Source organism: Trichosurus vulpecula, chromosome 5 (assembly GCF_011100635.1).
Source record: "Trichosurus vulpecula isolate mTriVul1 chromosome 5, mTriVul1.pri, whole genome shotgun sequence".
NCBI lineage: Eukaryota > Metazoa > Chordata > Mammalia > Diprotodontia > Phalangeridae > Trichosurus > Trichosurus vulpecula.
In genome coordinates, this window is record NC_050577.1 from 277,737,798 (window position 1) to 277,759,729 (window position 21,932).

The 21,932-nt window shown below is 39.9% G+C and overlaps 1 protein-coding gene across 1 annotated transcript in view; it reads left to right on the plus strand.

Annotated features, from left to right (window-relative positions):
• The first annotated feature begins 1,369 nt into the window (after positions 1–1,369).
• Positions 1,370–21,932, plus strand: part of SENP1 (SUMO specific peptidase 1) — a 77,387-nt gene continuing 56,824 nt past the window's right edge. The window contains exons 1-4 of the mRNA XM_036760435.1: positions 1,370–1,554; positions 16,902–16,949; positions 20,575–20,702; positions 21,442–21,526. Coding sequence (XP_036616330.1) covers positions 16,946–16,949; positions 20,575–20,702; positions 21,442–21,526 — 217 coding nt within the window. The 5' untranslated portion in view covers positions 1,370–1,554; positions 16,902–16,945. The remainder of the gene's footprint in view (positions 1,555–16,901; positions 16,950–20,574; positions 20,703–21,441; positions 21,527–21,932) is intronic.

Consider the following 21,932-nt stretch of genomic DNA (forward strand, 5'->3'; position numbering starts at 1 on the left):
CAAAGATAATAACAAATTCCTTCAAAGCTTACCTCAAGATAATTAGGGTGAGGGGACAGAGGGAAGATAATGCTGGGATTACATATGAATGTGGAAAGCTCTCCTGACTGCCTTCATCAGCTCCATCTAGCACACCAATCCATCCCTCTCGCCTTTCAGTTTCCCTTTTGTGCATTGTCTTCCCCTGCTAGAATGTAGGCTGCTTGAGCTCATAGATTGTCTTTTTGCTTGTATTTGTATATAAGAAAGCCAGGTACAGTGCCCAGCACGTAGTAAGGCTTAATGAATGCTTGCTTGCTTCCTTCCTGTATTTGAGTTTATCTCTGCTCCAGACCACTTGCAAGGCCTTTTCTGGTATGTTCAACGGGTGTTTCTCTTATCACCATGATGAACAATGCTGCAAAATGGTACAAAAACCCTATCTGAAAACTCCTTGGCTTACCCCTATCTCTCCTTGTATGGAATATTGTTTTCATATACTTAAAAACAACTTGTAATCCATCCTAATTGCCATCTGTTCATCTTCATTTTATGCTATATATAAATATGAAATGGCGCCGAAGAAAGCCTATTTAACTCAGAGACTTTTCTGTGAACCAAGTGGTCCTTCTCTGCCATGACTTGTATGACAATGTAGCCTAAAAATACTACCTAATTGTATTATCTCGTTCATATTTCTCTATTATGTCCACAGGATACTTTTGAGAGATTTTGTCTATTTCTTCGCTGGAATCTGGGGATATCATATCTACAGTGTTTCTCTCTGGCCTATCAATTTCAAAAAAAGGGAAACGAATATAATGAAAAAAGAGGGAAGAAAACTACCTGACTTGTTCTTGCCGGGTTAACCTCAAAAAAATCATGATGGCTTAAGGCAGGCCGGTAAGACAGAGCGACTGACAAGTCAAGAAATTTTCATGTAAGTGGGGGGTGGGGGTATGTGTGGAATAAGTCTTTTTTTTTTTTAAGTTGGGAAAATCTTGCTCTACAACTGGGAAGTTTTTATTTGACCCCACTCTTCCTCGACCTCCACCCTCGGCCGTGCGCCCCTGGGCAAGGCAGATCATAGGAAAGAGACCTCGGAGGCCATCGAGGCCAACTCCTCATTTTACAAAAGTGGAAACTGAGGCGCAGGGAGGGAAAGTGAGGTCCTTTGACTCCAGCTTCGGAGACCTCTCGGGCTGAGGGGAGGGAGCACCAATGGAAAAACTCGGTTTCGGAGGCTCCCCAAAAGAAACTAGGAGATCCTAATTCCATTTTTTCTTCAAGCGGCTGCTGCGTCTTTCTGGAGCGGATTTCAATCTAGCCTCCTCTCCCCACGCACGCGCAGACGCTCAGTGCGGCCCCCACCCCGGCTCTTCCCGCTCCGGGATCTGTGTACTCCTCCGCGGCTGCTACCCCGCCGCCGCCACCGCCTCTGCCGCCGCCGCCGCCGCTGCACCGCCAAGGAAAGCTTCCGGTGCGACGGAGGTGGTTCCGGTTCGCAGCGGTTCCCGGGTTCTGTGTTCGGCTCCCGGCCGGAAACCCCCTCGCGTGGCGCCCGGTTCCGGTTCGGTGAGTGGCGGCGGGAAGCGGGAGGGGGAGCCAAGGGAAGCCGGGGCCCAGAGGCCGAGCCAGGCTTGGTCCAGACAAACCTGACCGAGGTGGGGCTGGGCGGAGAAGGCAGCGGCTCGGCACCCTCCTCCCTAGGGACCTGCCTCTTTCTCACCGTCCCCCCTCCCATTCTCAACCCCGCTTCTCCCCCCGGCAGCCGTTAATTCCTAAGGCCTGGGGTGGGGGGAGGCGCATCTCTACCCGCCGCCCTCCCGAGGGAGCACATCCTGCGCCCCGCGGCAGAGGCCGCCCTTTGGACCCGCGCAGCCAGGGGCACACCTCGGGGGGGCTCCGCGGGTCTAGGCCAGCTCAGAGAGGAGAGCTCTGTCTTCCCGGGTGGCGGGAGCGGGGCGGGGGGGGCTAGAATCGAGGTGGGGAGGGGCATCCTCCTTGGAGCCTGGCTGGAGGCCGCTCTGGAGCATCTCCGTGACACCCCCCCCACCCCAGTCCATTGATCCGGCCTCTGCACCCAGATCTCCCTCCTCGTGAGCAGCCCCCGCTGTCACCGGTGTCACCACCTCCAAGGCCACCACTTGTGAAGAAGTCCAGGCTGTTGAAGTCGGGTTTCCTTTAACTCCCCCCTCCCTTTTGTTTGCTCACCTGGTTCATTCCTCCTGGTGATTTTTCCTGGAGCTGTCACACTCACTCCCTTGAAGTCCCCGAACGTGCGCGATACTGGAGAGATGCCCAATTTCCTCTGACTTGAGCAGGAGGATGCCTATTTATCAGTGGCTGTGCAGTGTATTCAGTATCTTCCTTTGCAATAACTTACACCCCCTTTATCACTTCCAAACCAGCCTTATTGAAGACTTTGCATCATATTTAGTGCCGTTTACAAGGACATCAGCTCTGGTGGTCATTTTAAAAGTTAGATACAGAGCCTGGAATTCTGTCCTTTCTCATCTACATCTCCTGGCCTCCTTCCCTTCCTTCAAATTCCAGTTTAAAATCTTGCGTTCTACAAGAAGACCTTACTGATCCCCCTTATTGCTAATGTCTTCCTTCTGTTAATTATCTCCAATTTATCCTGTCTTTATCGTTGGAATATAGTTATTTGTATGTTGTCTTCCCATTAGACTGAGCTTGAGAAGAGGGACTTTTGTCTTTCTTGTATCCCCAGCTTATCACATTGCTTGGCTCATAGCAGGCATTTAATGCTTGTTAACTAACTGGTGAGCCTTTCAAGGCTGTAAACTAGTTAGTTGGTTGAAGGAGCATGATCACTGGTTGAATGGATTCTAGAACTTTTCATCCCTTAAATATTTGTATCACATAAGAACTTTGAAATATAAATTATATCGAATTGAGAAATTTTATTTATAGTGAAAGGTGAAGCATATCTTGAAGCATGCCCTGGGCCTTCTTTTTTTTTTTTTCCTCCTTAATACTTCTTGCTATTCTAACTCTTTGAGATAGGGAGGAATGATGGCAAATTCTATTCTGAAATCCTGAGGCCATCCCTTTCATTGCCTTCAACTAATTGCAAAACAGGTCTTGGTACCACCCATTTGATGAGAGCCAAATCTGGTGGGTGGCAATGGAAATTAAAACATGTTCTACTTCTTCCTATTTTAGGTGATACAACTGCTGGATATAGCTTTAAAGCTTAAAGTCTTCATCTCTTTTCTGCCCTTCCTTCTTTCTCCTGTTCTTTACTTGGAAGTAGCAGTAATGTTGTTATTCTTTTGTTACATGTCTTTTTCTTATACTTTAGGAATCTAAAGACAGTGATAACATCTTTGAAACAGTTTTCCTCCCTTCATCACCTTGATCCCCAATGGAGAGATAAAATGTCATCCCAGATTCCATAGGCAACTTACATTCAACATGTACAAAGCTGAGTATTAGAATTAATTATTTGTGATATGTTTGGTAAAAGTTGCATGTAAATCTATCTGGTCCTGAGATTTTTTTCTCATTTATGGCTTATTCAATTTCTTTTTCTAAGATAGGGTTATTTAAGTATTGTATCTCCTGAACATGCACAAAATGGAACTCATTGCTTTTCTCCTTCAATCTGACCTTTCTCCAGACTATTTCTATTGAGAACTTTATTAACGTTACAATCACACAGATTCATAACTTCAGAAACATCTTTGATTCTTCTCTGTCCCTCATATCCTATATCTAATCAGTTGCCAGATCTTCTTAATTCTTCCTATACAACATCTTTCATTTATTTCTTTCTCTTCACTCATGTAACCACCAGTCTAGTTTAGGCCCTTGTTGTTCAGTCATGTGTGATTCTTCCTGACGGTATGGTCCATAGGGTTTTCCTTGGCAAGGATAATGAAGTGGTTTGTTGTTTCCTTCTCCTGGTTAAATGACATGCACAGGAGTCATAAAACTAGTCATACAACATTCACTGAGCCACTTAGCTGCTTCCTAGACAAACAGAGTTTAAGTGACTTGCCCAGGGTCACACAGCTAGTAACTGTCTTCCTGACTCCCAGCCCCATGTTCTAACCAGGGAGCCATCCAATTGCCCCTAGTTTAGGGCCCTACCCATCACTGATCTGGAGGATTTCAGTAGCCTTCTAATTGATTTCCTTGCTTCCAGATTCTCTTTTATTCAATCCACGTTCTACACAGCTGCTAAAATGTTTTTCCTAAAGTGTAGATGTGACCATGTCATTCCCCTGTGCAAGAAGCTTTGTTGGCCATCTATTGCCTCCATAATAATGTAAAAATATTTTGTCCTGGCATTTAAAGCCCTTCACAGTCTTGCTTCAGCTGATCTTTCCAAACTTACTTCACTTTATCTCAGATTTACTCACCCTACGTTTCAGTCAGGCTGGCTTACTTGTTATTCCCTGAACTTGGCATTCCAACCACTACCCTCTGTCTTTAATTTTGTCCTCTTTGGAGTTCCCTCTTTCTTAGAATTCTTAGTTTCCTTCAAAGTTCCATTTAAGTTTACTTTTTGTGTGAAGCCTTTGTGGGTCTCCTACTTATTAGAACTCTCACCTTCTGCATGTAATATCTCCTAGTAGCATATGAGCTTCTTGAGTGATATTTTTTGTTTTGACTTTTCTAATTTAGAGTGAGTACTTCTGAGTCTTATAGAGCAGGAATATTCACCCCTATCTTTACCATACTCAGCCATTTTAGTTTGTACCTGGTTTAGTCCTGGGGAACCCTGTCCTCTAGTTGGGAGTGTTAGGTTCTTTGTTCTCACATTCTTTGGCTCTGTGATAAACTCCCACCCAGGGGTTGGTTTCCCAGGGACAGTTTTATTTCTGGTTTAGTTTGTAGTTTCCCTAAATTGATGAATAAAGATGTACTCAATATATGGTATGAATCTAATTTGGGACAGGTAGTTTATTCCTATACACAGAGAAAGGCTAAATATGGAACCACAGAAAGCACTGTAAAACAATTTAAACAGAATTCAGTGACATAACTATGGGTTACAGTCTGCCAGGATGCTGATAGTTAATCCTTATTAAAACATGAAAAAGTTTGAAATGCTACTAATCAGCTATTTTACATTTTACCTTGGCTGAGTCCAGTTAACTTTACTGGTAAAACAGGTCAGGTGCTGCCCCATTTCTAGTAGTGGCTGTTCTAAGAACACTAGAGTAATTACTAAGAACTCCTCCCCTGATACCAGCCTGATCCTGCTACAACCACAACCAACCATTCCAGGATATCCAGTTTGAAATGTCCAATAGGCAGTTGGTGATTCAGTTTGAAGTTCAGGGGAGGGTCTGGGGCTGGATATATAAATCATGAGTCATAAGTATAAAGATAATAATGAAATCCATGGGAGCTGATGAGGTCACCAAACGAAAATATAGAGTAGGAACTATGACGGAGCCTTGGGTGCAGTTAAGGTGCATAGTATGATGATAAATCTACAAAGGAGGCTGTTAAAGAGTAGTTAAGCAGGAAGAGAACCAGGAGAGAGCAGAGTCATGAAAGCCCTTCACCGTGAACAGAGGGTCGTCAGCCATGTTAAATGCAACAAATAGGTCAAGAAGCATGAGGATTGAAACAAGGTCATATAATTTGGCAATTGAGAGATTGTTGGTAACTTTAGACAGTAGTTTCAATTGAGTGGTAAAGTCAGAAGTCAGATTGCAGTTGGTTGAGAAGTGAAGGGGTAGAGATAGCTTTTTCTGGAAGTATGGCTGAGAAAGGGAGAGATGTAATTATGAACTCTTGAGAGGATTGTAGGGTATAGTTTTTTGAAAGACTAAGGACACAGACATATGAAGGCAGTATGGAAGGAACTAGCAATTAGATCAAAGATTAGAAAAGGAAGAGATAACTGAGGTTGAGATCTGGAGAACATGAGAAGGGATATAGGATCAAGGGCACATGTAGAAGGGTTGGCCTCACCAAAGAGAACAGCCACCTCAAAGTCAGATACTGGGAGAAAGGAGAGAGTGGGAATAGCTGTCTTATTATTAATACGTTTCCTCATAACTTTCCAGTGTCACCCTCTTGATAACTAACTACTAAATAGCATTCTCCACAACCACCCTTCTTAATATGTGTGTGTGTATATATTGTGCTCCCCCTCCTTTCTGGTTACTTTATATGTATGTGACATACTATTATATGTATGCAGCTTACTGCTTTTTTCCTCTTTCTCTTTATTACAGCAGCATAAACATACAAGAATACTTGTCATACATATTCAAGAAGAAAGTTAAAGGGTTACTTTATATGAGTGAGTTATCAGTCATTCTTCTAACGGGAAAATGCCTCATATTTGTAAAATAAGGAGGAAGAATCACAGAATTAGACTGTCTGAACTAAAAAGGACTTTAGGTGCTACTTTGTTCAATTTCTACATTATATAGATAAGAAAATTGGATTTAGAAGAGGCTAAATGACTTTCTCCAAGTTGCATAGTAGTATGTGGTTGATGTGGCATTTGAATTTAGGTCAATTTAATATGATACATCACTCTTATTTTTGAGGAGACATAGCTTAGTGAATTGGGGGTGGCCTTTCAGGAAAATCCGAGTTAAAGTCCTGCTTCTGACACATACTAGCTATGTCACTGTGAGCAAGTCAGTGTCCAAGGTAATTCCCAGCTAACTCTAAGACTCTTTAAGTTATAGATATATTGCCCATCTGCTTCAATGAAGGGAGTTGTGACACCAGGAATTCCTTATACCAGTGAAATCACAGGTATAACTCCACTGTCTCTTACTCTACAAAATCAAACCAAACCTATTATCTTTGATTATTTTTGTCATTCTCACTGATCCAGTTACTTGCCAGGTTTTGTTTTTCTACTAAGTATCTGGAGTGTGTCCTCTCCATTCATGATGCTATCACCTATCAGACCTTTATCACTTCTTGCATAGATTATCATAATAGGCTTCTAAATGTTCTAGTGTACCTAGTCTCTCTCCTCTCTATGCTTTATGTGACTTCCAGAATAAAGGTTAAAATACAGACATCTTAGTTTGGTATGTAAAGCCCATAACAAACAGGGAAAAGCCAAACTTTCCAGTCTTAGTCCAAGTTATTTTCCTTCTTGCACTCTGTATTTTAGCCAAATTGGCCTCTGTGATGTTCCCTAACCTTGGCCCTCCATCTCCTGCTTTCTTATGCCTTTGAACAGGTGGTTTTCATATACTCTTTCTTCACCTCTTACACCTTAGTTTTTTTTTTATATGTAGCCTCTCCTGATCCTACTTAATCTGTTTATACCTTGTGTAATCTCCTTGAATATGGGAACAGGTCTTTTTTTGGCTTTGTTTTCTCAGAACCTAGCACAGAACTTCGTATGTAGTAGGCATTTAATAAATCCGCTTTCTTTTTTTTACTCATTTTTATTTATTTCATTAAATATTTCCCAATTATATGTACAACTTTTTTTAACAATCCTTTTTAAAAATTTTGAGTTCCAAATTCTCCCTCCTCCCCCTCGTTGAGAAGGTAAGGAATTTGATATTGATTGAAGTCATTCAAAATATTTTTCCATATCAGCCATGTCACTTAAGAAAGCACAAAATAAAACAATAAAAATAAAAGTAAAAAAAGTATGCTTCAATCTGCATTCAGAGTTCATCCGTTTTCTCTCTGGAGGTAGATAGCATTTTTCATCTTGGGTCTTTGGGATTGTCCTGGATCATTGTCTTGATTAGAGTAGCTAAGTCTTTCATAGTTTGTCATCCCTATAATACTGCTTTTAGTATATACAGTACTCTTCTGGTTCTGCTCGTTTCACTTGGCATGAGTTCATATAAATCTTCCCAGGCTTTTCTGAAACCATCTTGTCTTATAGCATGATAGTATTTCATCACAATCATATACCACAATTTGTTTGGCCATTCCCCAATTGATGGGTATCCCCTCAATTTCTAATTCTTTGCCACCACAGACAGACCTCCTGCAAATATTTTTGTAGAAATAATTTCTTTTCCCTTTTCTTTGATATTTTTGGGATACAGATCTAGTAGTGGTGTTGCTGGGTCAAAAGGTATGCACAGTTTTATAGCCCTTTGAACATCGTTCCAAATTGTTCTTCTCCAAAGTGGTTGGACCAGATCATGACTCCACCAGCAGTTCATTAGTGTCCCAATTTTTCCTCCAGCATTTGTCATTTTTCTTTTTCTGTCATGTCAGCCAATCTGATAGATGTGAGGTGGTACCTCAGAGTTGTTTCAGTTTGCATTTCTCTAATCAGTAGTGATTTAGAGCATTTTTTCATATGACTGTAGATAGTTTTTATTTCTTCTTAATAAATGCTTCTTGATGTGAATGCCTTGGACTATTCCTTAATGTTACCATGTCCTGTCTTGCCTCTGCAGTGATTTAGGTCATCATACTCCATGCCTGAGACTCTTCCTTCACACATCTTCTTATCAGCTTTGGCTTCTAAGTCCAGCTGAGGTGTTATCAACCCCTGGAGTTTTTCTCTGCCCTCTCCTACTTTCCAAGTAAAAGTAAGATCTTTCCCTTCAAATTGTCTTATGTTTTTGACTAGATCTCTTCTTTGCGATTTTCATATTCTGCCCTGTAGCATACATGCCTGTTTGATTGTAAACTCCTTGAGGTTGGAGACTATGTTAGGAACTTAGTCTTAGCACATGGAAAATCATAAAATGCTTGCTGAATTAAATCCACCTATCACCTCAGATGAAGTATGTGTAAAACTGAAGTCACCATCATGTCCCATAAGCCTCTCTTTCTCTCTCACTGTCTCTCTCTCCCTCTCATATCTACATTTCCCTTTTCTTCACCTGTACATCCAGTCAATTGCCAACTCCTGTTGATTCTATTTTACATGTATTTTACATTCACTTTCTCCTCTCCATTCCCACTGCAGCTGCCTTAGCTCATGTCCTCATCTCTTCTCACTTAGATTGCAATAGCCTTCTAGCTGTTTTCTTCTGTCTCTAGTTTATTCCTTCTCCAATGCATCCTCTACCCTATTGCTGAAGTAATTTAATGAGTTCTGGTAATCAAGTCATTACTCTCCCCTCCATTGACTCCCCATGCCTACTCAATGAACTATAAACTGATTCTAGAATTTAAGGCTCTGTACAGTGAGACTCGAACCTATTTTTCCAACCTTCTTATTATTGCTTTTTCTAACCAAACTGGACTTCTTCCTACTGTTCAGTTTGCCACTTCTCTCTTTCCTCTCTTCTACACGTCTGCCACATCCATCTTCTTTCATTGAAGCCCTAACTTCAAAGCCACATCTTCTATATGAAGCCTTCATTGACTGCCTGTCCTTGCCACTAATCTTTCCCTATTTCCTTCTTCCCCCCAAATGAAAATGATCTATTCCTTTTTTTTTTCATTTCCAGTCTTTTTTATGGTATTTTATTTTTTTCCCCCAATTACATGTAAAGGTAGTTTTCAGCATTTGTAAAATTCTGAGGTCCTGATTTTTCTCTCTTCCCACCCTTCTCCCCAAGACAGCAAGCAATCTGATATAGGTTATACATGTACAATTATGTTAAACGTATTTCCACATTAGTCATGTTATGAAAGAAGAATCAGAACAAAAGGGGAAAGCATGGGAAAGAAAAAACAAAAGTGAAAATAGTGTGCTTCAATCTGCATTCAGACTCTACAGTTCTTTTTCTGGATAGGGTTAGCATTTTCCATCACAAGTCTTTTAGAATTGTCTTGGATCAGAAAATGATCTCTTCCTAGAGGCATCATGGTATAGTAGAAGGAGACCAGAGTCGGGAGAGACTTAGATTCAAATCCTATTTCTGATACTTACTAGCTTTGTGACCCTGGATGAATAATTGAGGCTATTTGATTTGGTTTCCACAATCCATTAACCTTTCTCCTCTTACTGAGTTTTTCATTTTATACTTTTCCTTTTCTTCACTGTCTTGCCTCTTAATACTCTATGCTAGATGCTTCCAAATAAACCTGACCGTTCTAAGCCTGTTGTAATCTGTCTTCCTTTCCCAATTCTCCATGGAAATCATTCTCATTTCTTTCGTTTGTTTTTTTTTGGGAGCGGGGAGGAGAGAAGGGAAGGTAATTGTGGTTAAGTGACTTGCCCAAGATCACACAGCTAGTAAGCATGTCAAGTGTTTGAGGCTGGATTTGAATTCAGGTCCTCCTGACTCCAGGGCCAGTGTTCTACTTACTGTGCCACTGAGCTGCCCCTGAAATAATTCTCATTTTGCTAATTAAGGGTCCAATGACTCTTCTTCATTTTTCATCCTCTTTCACCTCTTTACAGCATTTGACACTTGTTGACCACTTTAGCATCTTTAAAAGTCTGGTTTTTCTCTCTGACTTCTCTTTTCTCTCTCACTGGTTTCTCCTAACCTGTTAAGTTGGACATTTTCTAAGATTCTTTGGCTTTCCTTCCTCTGATCTTATTTATTCACTCCCATAGCTCCTCTCTGCAAGTGTCTCCCATGTCTATATGTTCAGCTCCAGGTCCTCCCCAGAAACATTTCTACACCAGTGTTCTTGAGATATCTGCATTCACCATATACAGAAAAGATTATATTACTCTACAAAACCATTCGGGCAGTCAGGTGGCCTAGAATCAGTAAGACCTAAGTTTAAATTTGGCCTCAGATGCTTACTGGCTGTGTGACTCTGGGCAAGTCATTTAACCTGTTTGCCTCTGTTTCTTCGTCTATAAAATGAGCTGGAGAAGGAAGTGGCAAATCACTCCAGTATCTCTGCCAAGAAAACCCCAAATGGGGTCATGAAGAATTCGACACAACTCAACAACACCATTCCCTGTTATACTATTTCTGTCAGTTGTACTACGGTTAATCAGTTATCACTTTCACTTATTGTCACTTTCATTTATTGTCACTTTCAATTATTGTCACTTTAGTTTTATTATGTTTTGTTTTTATATTACATGAATTTATTCATAGTTTACTCCAACTTTGTGAGAAGTTTCTTTAACAGAATAAAACAGTTAAGCAATATTAATAATACAGAGACTTCATCTGAGAGTGCATGTAACATTCACATCTGTAGCACCTCCCATCTCTATTTTAAAAAAAAATAGCAGAAATCTATTTTCTCTCCTAACCCCACCCCATTGGAAAAAAAAAGAAAAAAGACAAATTTCTTTTAACATATATGCATAGCCATATGTCTTATTCTGCACTCCAAATCTATCACTTCTCTGTCATGGATAGTATGTTTCAGAAATCCTTTGGAATCATGAATGGTCAATGTAGTGATCATAATTCTTAAGCCTTTCAAAATTTTTCTTTTTACAGTATCATTGTCATTGCATAAATTGTTTTGGTTTTGCTTATTTTAATCAGTTTATAAAAAACCTCAAAACTGATCATTTTAAAAATATTGATATATATTGTTCTGGTTTTTCTCCCTTTACTCTACATCAGTTCATTAGAAGTCTTTCCATGTCCTTTTGAAATCATCTATTTCCTCATTTTTTACAGCACAGTAGGACTCCATCACATTCATATACCACAACATATTCAACCATGCTTCAGTTGTTGAAATTGGTGGGGGAAATGGCATTTGAGCTAGACCTTGGCTAATGAATAGAATATCTTAAGTGATAAGGGGCAAACAGTATTCCATGGTTAAGGAATATATTCTGTGCTCCAGACAGGTGTAACAGAATGATTTAGGAGTAGTGTGAGATAAAACTTGAAAAACAAGGTAATGTAAAATTGTGGAGGACCTTAAATATTAGACAAAATAATCTGAACTTTATTTCATCGTCAATAAGGATCCACTTACTGAAGATTTTTGAACAAAAGAATAACATGACCAAATGTATCTTTGAGGAAGGATGTCCAGCAGCTTTTTGAAGGGAGGCAAGCTAGCCAAGACAGAAGACCTTAGGAGTCTTTTAGATCACCTCCCTGCTTTCACAAATGAGGAAGCTGAGAACCAGAGAGGGTCAGGGACTTGCCCAAGGTCACGTAGGTAGTGTCAGGCCAATACCAGGTCTTCTGACCCCAAATCCAATGCTCTTTCCCTTGCACCACACTATTTCCTTAATTCCCTTCAGTTTGGTTCTACTTTCCTCACCTTAATGAAAGCTGCTCAAAGATAACTAATGACTTCATCCAGCCAAAACTAATGGTCTTCTCTCAGTCCTCATATGCCATCTCTTTTTGGCACTTGTCACTACTGCTCTAACTTAGGTAGTATGTTTTTTAGAGTGTTCTGGGAGATTTTTGCCCCCTGTTAGGTAAGTAGAACTGTTAAGGTGTTATTTCTAATGTTTTAGGACTCCCAGGTTTCTTAAAGTGACTTAAAATTATGACAGAATTGTTAGCCGTTTCAGAATGCAATAATTCACTTGGTAGGACTTGGTCAGTTGAATGCACACAACCATGGGGCCTGGGTATTACCTACCCTGTATGCTATATTCATTATTTCAGTGACAGCAAGAAAAATTGAGATTGTTGCTATTCCAGAGTTCTTTCTAGACAAATTTTTCCCCATTAGAGTTTTCCTTCTCTTTTGATTAACATGATATAGTCAAACATTCAAGAGATGGTTTTAACGTATGTTTTTAGCCAATTAATTATATTGGAATTTCAGAGAATCTCCCATACTATTTAGGTTAGAGCAGCACCAGAGGTCATCATTATTGCTATCAAGGCATTTGCGGACCCTGAGCAAACATTGAAATTTCCATGTTCTACTTTTTCTCCTTTGAAAACTATGTTTGTTCCTTTGGGTCATTCTACCCTGAAGTAAACTTATTTTCAGTTTCTCCCTGCTTTTGGTTTATTTCCCATTGCATACAAACATGCCCACGTCTTCCCTACTATTGTCATGTCTCTTCTGCCCTTTGTAGCTTAACTCCTTGAAAAGGCCATATTACAATAGTTTCTTCATTTTTTCTGCTCTCACTTTTTCCTTAACTCCTTAAGATCCAGCTTCTGACAGAAATTGCTCTCTCCAAAGTTATTAGTGATCTCTTAGTTGTCAGATCCAATGGCCTTTTCTCAGTTCTCATTCTCCTTGACCTCTTTGCAGCCTTTGACACTGTTGATCCCTCTATCTTTGATAACTTTCTTCTTTCTGGATTTTTGGGACACCATTATCTCTTGGTTCTCCTTCCACCTGTCTGATCTCTCTTTCTCAGTCTTCTTTGCTGGATCCTCATCCAGATCACATTCTCCAACCATAGGTGGCCCTCAGAGTTCTGTCCTGGGTCCACTTCGTTAATCTCCTTCTATACTACTTCATTTACTGGTTTTATCAGCTCTCATGCATTTAATCCCCATCTTTATGCTGATGATTCTTAAATCTGCCTATCCTTCACCAGCTTCTCTGCTGACCTCCAATCTTGCATCTCCAGCTGCCTTTCAGACATCTCAAACTGGGTGTCCAGTAGACATCTTAATATGTCCAGACCTGAACTCACCATCTTTCCCCTTAACGCCCCCCCCCCAACCTTCCATATTCTTATAGAGGATAACACCATCCTCCCATCCCTCAGGCTTGCAACATAGCAGTCATCCTTGACTCCTCACTATCTCTCATGCCCCTTTACCCAATCTGTTGTCAGGGCCTGTCGATTTCACCTCTACACTATCTCTTGAATACACATCCTTCTCTCCCCTGATACTACCACTCTAGTGGTACTACTCACATCACATCTGGACTATTACAATAGCCTGTTGATAGCTCTGCCTGCCACTACAGTCCATTTTCCATTCAGTCACTAAACTAATTTTCCTTAACTCACAGGTCTGACTATGTCACCACCTCTTTGCCTCCAGGATCAGATACAAAATGCTCTGTTTGGCATTCAGAGCCCTTTTTATAACCTAGCCCCCACCTATTTATCCAGTCTTCTTATACCTTTCTACCATGTACTCTTTAAACCAGTGACAATGGCCCCCTGACTATTCCTCTAACAAAACACTTCATCTCTTGGCTCTGGGAGTCTTCTCTGTCTGTCCTCCATGCCTAAAACACTCTCCCTCCTTAACTCTGACTACTGACCTCCCTTGCTTCCTTTAAGTCCCAACTGAAATCACACCTACTGGAGGCCTTCCTTAGTTTCAGTGCCTTCCCTCTGCTAATTATTTTCTATTTATCCTATATTTGGCTTGTTTGGTGTATATTTATTTATATGTTGTCTCTCCCTTTAGATTGTAAGCTCCTTGAGAGCCAGTGTCTTTTGCCTCTTTTGTATCCCCAGCATTTAGCATGGTGGTGCCTGGCACATATTAGGTGCTTAATAAATGTTTATTGATTGAAGTCTTTGAACCTAAATTTGTACATGCGACTTATCACAAAGTAAATACACATATTCTGTAGAGGGGGACAAACTCTATCCATTTGTTTTTTGAAAAATGTGTCCGTAATCATCCTTCCCCAAAATCCCCAACCAACCTGCACATTATATTCTAGTGGCTGTGGTTGGGGGAAGGGTTGAGTGTGGGACATGGGTGCTAGAATTTCAAAGAAAGGCTGTTTTCCTTTTTACCGTCATCTCACTAAAATATAAAAAGCCATAGGATGGGGAATTTGAGGTGAAACCCTTCTGTTCTTGAAAAAAGAGCATTCCCTTTTTTCTTTTTTTTTCTTTTTTGGCAGTGAGAGGATGAATGCTTAAACAAACAAATTATGTGCATATGGTCTCTAGGAACAGGCGCTTTGGACCATAAAGTTAGAAAGCTGGTGGTGAATGGGTGCAACTGGGAGTAGGTTGACACATCTTATATAGGAACAATGGGCAGAATTGACTTGGTCATTGTTCCAGAAAGGTGAGTGGTGTTTAAGGAATGAGTACCAGCTCTGTGGAAAAGTGGACTACATAGTGAAGCTAAAGATTGTTATTGTTATCCTGAAAATGGTCCTGAAGAGGCATCCTCTGAGCAGGTTGGGGAAGGGTTAGAGGGCTACTGAAGAAGTTTTTTTTTAATAGGGCTGTTGTTTTTAAGGTGAGTAGAGTAGTGAATAGTGAAAGCTGTTTATTTAATGATTTGTCTGATGGAGTGTACTGAGAAAAAGCTGTGTTAATTCTATGACAGATCTTATTTTCTCCTCTTAACCAAGTGTGTTGGTAAGCAAAATGGCCTTTGTTTTCTTTGAGTAATCCTTACTAGGTGCTAAGCCCCAGGCCCAAACCCCTATTAGGTGTAAAACCTTAGTGGATGTGGATTGGCAGCTAAGGTGAGGCCCAAGGTGGGGCTAACTCCAGGGAGGGCCTAGTTTACATGTCTGGGACAGCAGAGGCTCTTAGACCACGTGGGTTTAAGTCGCCTCTTTGTGACGATTTTAGGTCATGTGGGTGAGTCGCATGTGTGACTCACCCCTGACGCCGAAAAAGATATAAAAACCAGGGGTTGGCTGTCTGTTCCTTGGAGCTCATTCCTGCAGCAGTGGTGGCGCGTGACTCTGGGCCAGCCCTTGTTCTGAGCTCCTGGGCTGAACCTAGATGTTGGTAACTATGAATTGTATTGGGTCTGTCTGTTGATGTTTGTACATTGTTTGTAATTTGCTCTGAAGTTCAGGGTGCTGGCTTTTTCCCCTGAACTAAGTGAATGATATTTGTATGCTGAATTAAAGTAAGCTTGTCAACCCCTTCCCCTTGCTTTCCTTAGTTAAGCAGATCAAAAAAACCTGTGCTGTTGGCAGCTTTCTGGGTGCTGGCTGTGGGTGGATCTTATACCCCCATAGAAGCTGCTAGCCGGATTGTTGAAACACCAAGATATGAAGACATTTTTAAAAGAAAATGTGGTGGCAGGGTGGTTGGGAACAATGTCTTTTGTCTTTTAAGGGGGAAAATCTGGCTCATTAAGCAACTTTAAAACTTAAATTCTAGCTGGGGAAACCTTTTTAACAGATCTAAATGATCAGACACTTTGATCTTTAGCAGTTCTACGAAGAAGTTGTGCAGTATAACATGTAATCTTTCTACTGCATATTATGTATTATTTCATCTTTTGGGAGTGTCTATTAATGTCATCCAGATAAAGGCAGAGAATTGCATACTGCCTGGAACACTGCCAAGGCTTTTATCTGTCTATCAATCTTTCTATCTATGTATAATTTATGATTAGACATATAAGAAAGTCCCTTAGGGTCAATTTTAGATAAATCTGCCTGAATTGCATGGTAGACTTAGTCTGATGTATTGGAGAGAGCACTAGACCATCATAAGTATGAAAGCTTGAGTTCTAATTTTGACCTCTTAGCTTTATGCAGGTTGTGTGACTGCAGATATATTATTTAACTTACTCTCTGGTTCTCAGTTTCCTCATTTGTAAAATGAGGAGGTTGGACTAGTGATCTCTAATGTCCCTTCTAGATTTCACATTTGTAGCATAAAAGATTTTTCACTTTACTTCAGCTTAGTTTTATTACTTTCTAATCATTCGTTTTCCTGTCGTAGAATCGTAGAATTATAGATTTAAAGTTGGAAGGGACTGAAAAGACCATCTACTCCAGGGGTTCTTAACCTGACATCTTTGACCTTTTTTAAAAAATATTTTGATAACTATTTCAATATAATTAGTTTCTTTGTAATTCTATGTATTTTATTTTATTTTATTTTATTTTATAAATTTAGAAACATTTTTCTGAGAAGAGGTCCATAAGCTTCATCAGATTCCCAGAGGGGTTCATGGCACAAAAAATATTAAGAAGTCCTGATCTAGCCCAACACTTCATTTTGCATTTGAGGGAAATGGGGCCCCCTAGTCTTATGATTATTTTGCTTTTTAACTGTTTACAAAGAACACAAAGACTAACTTGTCCTCTCATGGCTTCTTGTGTTACTATTATAAACCATGTGTGTATATATACATATATGTATACACACATGTACATACATATATATGCATACTATATTCAGCATGTAATATTCCTTTGTGTACTGTCTTTTCTAGGACCCTGTATCTTCTCTGAATTATGTGATGTGAGAAGACTTGACATGGGTAAGGACCACCATATGAAGGTAGAAAGTGTTAAAACTGCTGTTTCCAGAGCTACTTCTATTCTCAGGTGGTATGATGCACCACAAACCTCTGCCACACCAGCGCTCCTCCTCCCCCAAGAATCGTCAGCCAGGACCACGACCCAGATCCAAGGAGGGCAAAACAACAGAACAGCACCAGCAAAGTGCTCCATGCACTGCTGCCCTGATCAGCCACTTGATTCCTCCCACTGTGTGTGCTGCTGCTGCTGCTGCCGTGGGGCTGCAGCTGGACTGTACACTTCCCTCACCCAGATCCAGCAGTTTGCCCACTGATCTGCTCAGTTGTCTTTGGCCTTTGTGGGTTGAGAAGTCTGGTAACTGCCACAGTTCAGTGATTCAGGGCCCTAAGGCCTGCTCCACTGGGTCTACTCCGCACCTGGTCTGTCCTGTCACAGTCCATGTTGGACTGCATTCTGCTCCCAGCACGGTGTGATAGACCCTTTCCAGTGACCATCCAGGCAGTCTTGGGCTGGAGACTTGTTTCCCTCTGTTATTTTGTGGGTTCTGTAGCTCTAGAATTTGTTTAGAATCATTTTTTACAGGTGTTTGGAGGGATTTGGAGGAGAGCTTAAGTGAGTCCCTGTTTTTACACAGGCACCTTGGCTCAGCCTCCCACAAACCTCATTTTGATAAAGAGTTTTTAAATAGAGCATTTAAGAGGCATCTTCTAATTTCTCTTACAGAAGAAAGCAAAGTACAGTAAATCATCTGCTTTATGTGAATTTTTGGTTCTGTTTATATGGTCTGGGGAACTGTTGTGGCTATAACATTTCCTGCTATTTAGTTCATAGCATTCTATTTTTTTTTTCTGTAGAAGAGATCAATATAAGAATCCACTGGTAGCCAATTTGAAAGAAATTTAAGATTGGCCATTAAAAGCTATAAGATTATAGCTTACTGTATCCTCTGTGATGTTTATATTCTGTTAGTTCCCTCCTTACTTCTTTTCTTTTTGTTGTTTTGCCCGTTGTCTCCTTTTCCACCTCCTCTTTCCAACATTCCCTCCGTCCTATTTCCCTTCCCTTCCTCTCCACCACATTGTTTATTGTTATTCTCATTGAATTTCCATGGTTCTTACCAATTTAGGCTACATCTATCTGGTTAGTAACAAATAGCACTGAGTCCCAGAACTAATCTCAGAGTTGGAAGGTACCTCCCAGGTTATCTAGGAGAGTAGTTCCTGAATAGGGATTCCTTCCACAATATCCTCAAGAAGTAGGCATTTAGCCTTCACATGCAAGTCTCCAGTGATGGGGGAATCCACTACCTCTAGATAAACAGCTCAGTCCAGTTTGGTCCCTCCTCTAGGGCCAAGCAGACAATCCCTTTTCTGTATAACTGCCCGGAGGTACTTGAAGGCAGCTTGTGTCACTTCTGTGCCTTTTCTTCTCGAGACTACACATTCCCAGTTCTTTCAGTTGAACCTAGTAAGTGTGCTGTTCAGTCTCCTCACCGTTATAGTGACTCTGCTCTTCATGCATTCAGGTTGTCATTTTCCTTCGTAAAATGTGGCCAGAACTGAACAAAGCCCTCAAAACATTTTAAGTAGGACAGAGGACAAGAGGGATCACCCTCTCCCTTACTTTAGGCTTTTATGTCACAGTGATAACCAGTTCAGCTTACAGTTCACTCAAACTCCCAGAACTCTTTTACATGCAGTTTTTGGACCATGCTTCCCTTGTTCTGTCATTGTACAATTTACTTTTGAGTCTAAGGGCAAGATTTGATATTTATCCTTAACCAGTTTTTTCTTCTTTGATTCAGCCCGCCATTCTATTCTGTTACCTTTTTAGAACCCCTGTCTGTTTCCTAACGTGTTAACTTTCCTTCCCAGTTTTCTGTCATCTCCTAGTTGGACAAGTATCCTATTTGTGCTTCCATCCAGTACAATGATAAAAAATACTGGACAGCTCCCAGGACAGGTTCCGGGACGGTCTGCTGTGAACTTCTTTTCAGATTGTTGTAGACTCTTAGTATTTGGATCCAGCTATTCGGACAATTCAGAACCTACATCAGAACCCACATCCCTCTGTTTTGTCCGGTAGGATATTGTAAGAAACTTGAGCAAATGCCTGGGAGGAATCCCAGCATTCACTATCAGTGCTACTCCCCTGACTGAGTAACTAGTAACTCTATCAAAGCAGGGAATGAGATTCATCTTCCATGCCTTATTGATGAAGCAGTGCTAAGTCTTAGAGAGCACCACTTCTCTTTCTAAAATCATGCATTCTAGAATTTTGCCAGGAATTGGTCAGGCCCACCTGCCTATCATATGAAGACTACTATCTATTTTTTTTTAATTTCAAAATCAGTATTGTATTTTCTTGCCTTCAGGTTTGTGGCATCTTTTCCCATCTCTATGATTTTTGAAGGATCACTGCTTGTACCTCCCTAGTCACATGTGCATAAGTTCTTTCATTGCCTTGGGATGTATTTTGTCAGGACCTAAGAACTTGAACTACTTGAGGAGAGCTAGGTGCTTTTTGATCATCTCACCTATTGTGAACCTCATGTGCATTTCCCGTTCCTGCTGATCATTTTGATTCTGTCTTTCATAGTCCACATTTTTTTTTCTTGGTAGAGAAGTTGAAGGCAAAATAAAGGTTGGATACTTATGCCTTTTCTATCATTCTTTGTCATTCCATCCACACTGAACAGTGATCTTGTCCCTTTTTTGATCGTTTCTGTCCCATTATAGCTAGAAAACTTCTTTTTGTTGTCTTTAGTATTTACCACCAACCTCTTAGCTTTAGGATTCTTGATGCCATTTTTACTCTTTTGTATTTGCCCTTAGTTACCTGTCCTTGCTTCTATCTCCTGTATGTGTCTGACTGAATTTATTATTTTGTAGCAGAAATAATGGCCTTACTCTGTACTGGTGATTAGCTGATGTAATTTCTTCTGTTAAGCCCCAGTTATACCCTGTGGGTATACCTATTGTAAAGAAAGTCTTAAAGAAAATCAAAGAAACAGATGGAAGTTATAAAAGAAAACAACAAAAAAAGATCCATCCCATACTTTAAAAAAATTTAATAGCATAGAGTTTAAAAATGTATAAATAACAATTATTTATTTTTTATTTAAATGCAAAAGTGTGGGAGTTTTTGGGGGGTGAAAGTGTGGTTTTTAATAATATATTTAGTTTTTAAGGCTTGAATAAAGCATTTTGTGTTCTTCTGAGGGCTCTATCTGCCACTTTGCCTATGGGATACCCTACTTGTAAATAGGCCAGTTTCTGCACTTAATCCTTTTTCTTGCCCAAATTAAGATGGCTTGCTAGTTAGTGGTTAGAGTAGCTACAGAGAGAAACTCCACTTAATTGTAGAGTTGTTTCATAACATCATCTTTGGAAATCACTCAAATTACGTTGTATGCAAAAATTAGTTTGTTTTTTTTTAAAACTTAGTATGTGTTTGTTTGTTTTGGGGGACAAGGGTATGGGGAGAGGTTCCTGGGTTATGATTGTGAAATAAAAAAACACATCAGTAAAAAAATTTAAAAGTAAATTATAATGGAAGGTTTGATTCAGCAGGAGAGAATTGAACCATACTGTAAAATGGACTAATTTGTATTCTTTTCATCAGATGAGATTTCTGATACTATGAGGATGGAGTCTATAGAAACAACTTTAGTGAACCACAACACCATATTCAAAACACATCTGCCAGAGATAGGTTTTCAAGAGAACCAGCTTTCACATTCTGACCACCAGGTTTGGAATCAATTTTTAATTTATTTTAAATGTTTTCTCTTTTAAATTTTTTTCGAATATATTTATATTTCTCTGTCCAGATGACCATTATACTAATTTTTATGGATAAAGAACATTAATGTGTGAATTTTAGTGTCTGATATTTTGCAGATGAAACATGTATCAAATTACTTATGAGCTCTTTGGGGCAACAACTTTGAGGAAACATGCTTCATTCTGAATAGATACTTAGTGAACATCATAGCATAAACATAAGTGCCCCAATAAATTAGTAAAGTTGCTGAGCAATGATAAAGAAAATGTAGCTGCTCTGAGAACTTCTAATTGAGTTGAAACTGTTGCTAATAGTCTCTTCCCAAAAGCCTCTGTGAAGCTAGTAGTATCCACTAGTGAGCCACATTTGGCTATAGCTTTCTCAGCAAAGGATGTAGAATAGATTTATTATTCAGATAACTGGATGCATTTCATATCATGAGATTGTGTACCTTGCTAATGAGCATGTTTTGAATTAAAATAAAATCTTAAAACAACTTTTGAATTATTCCATTATTCTTCATTTTTTTTTATCCTTAATCACTTTGTCAAACTGCCATTTTTTCCTCAGATTTTTGCTTAATTTCTTGCTTTCTAACATGTTTTAGCCTCACTTGATGAATAAAATTTCTTTTAATGTATGTGTCTTCCTTCACATCTTATTATCTGAAATCTGATTTTAAAAAACATTCTTTGTTTTGTGTAGGGTTTGCCTTCTAGGCCTGAAAATTTGGATCCGCCTTTTACTTGTTCCACAAGGAGTACAGTATATAACTCAAATTATTATTCAGGTATGATGCATTTCTTGGAGTCATAAAATGCACTTGTAATATGCTGTATATTTCTTTCTAGTAGGGTGTTTGTAGTTGCTATCTCTTAAAGTTTAGCACTTGTCAAGAATGATGTGTCATTTCTCTCTTAAAGCATTACTTTAAAGCTCTTCTTTTGGCTGCTGTTTTTCAATTCAAGTCACAACTAAATTCAGGTTTTTATTTAGATGTTTGGTCAATCAGTTGTGACCCCATTGGTAGTTTTCTTGAAAAGATACTGGAATGGTTTTCCATTTCCTTCTCTGGCTCATTTTACAGATGATAAAGCTGAGGCAAACAGGGTTAAGTGATTTGCCCAAGGTTACACAGCTAGTAAGTGTATGAGGCCACAGTGTCTGAAGTCTTATTTGAACTCAGGTCATCCTGA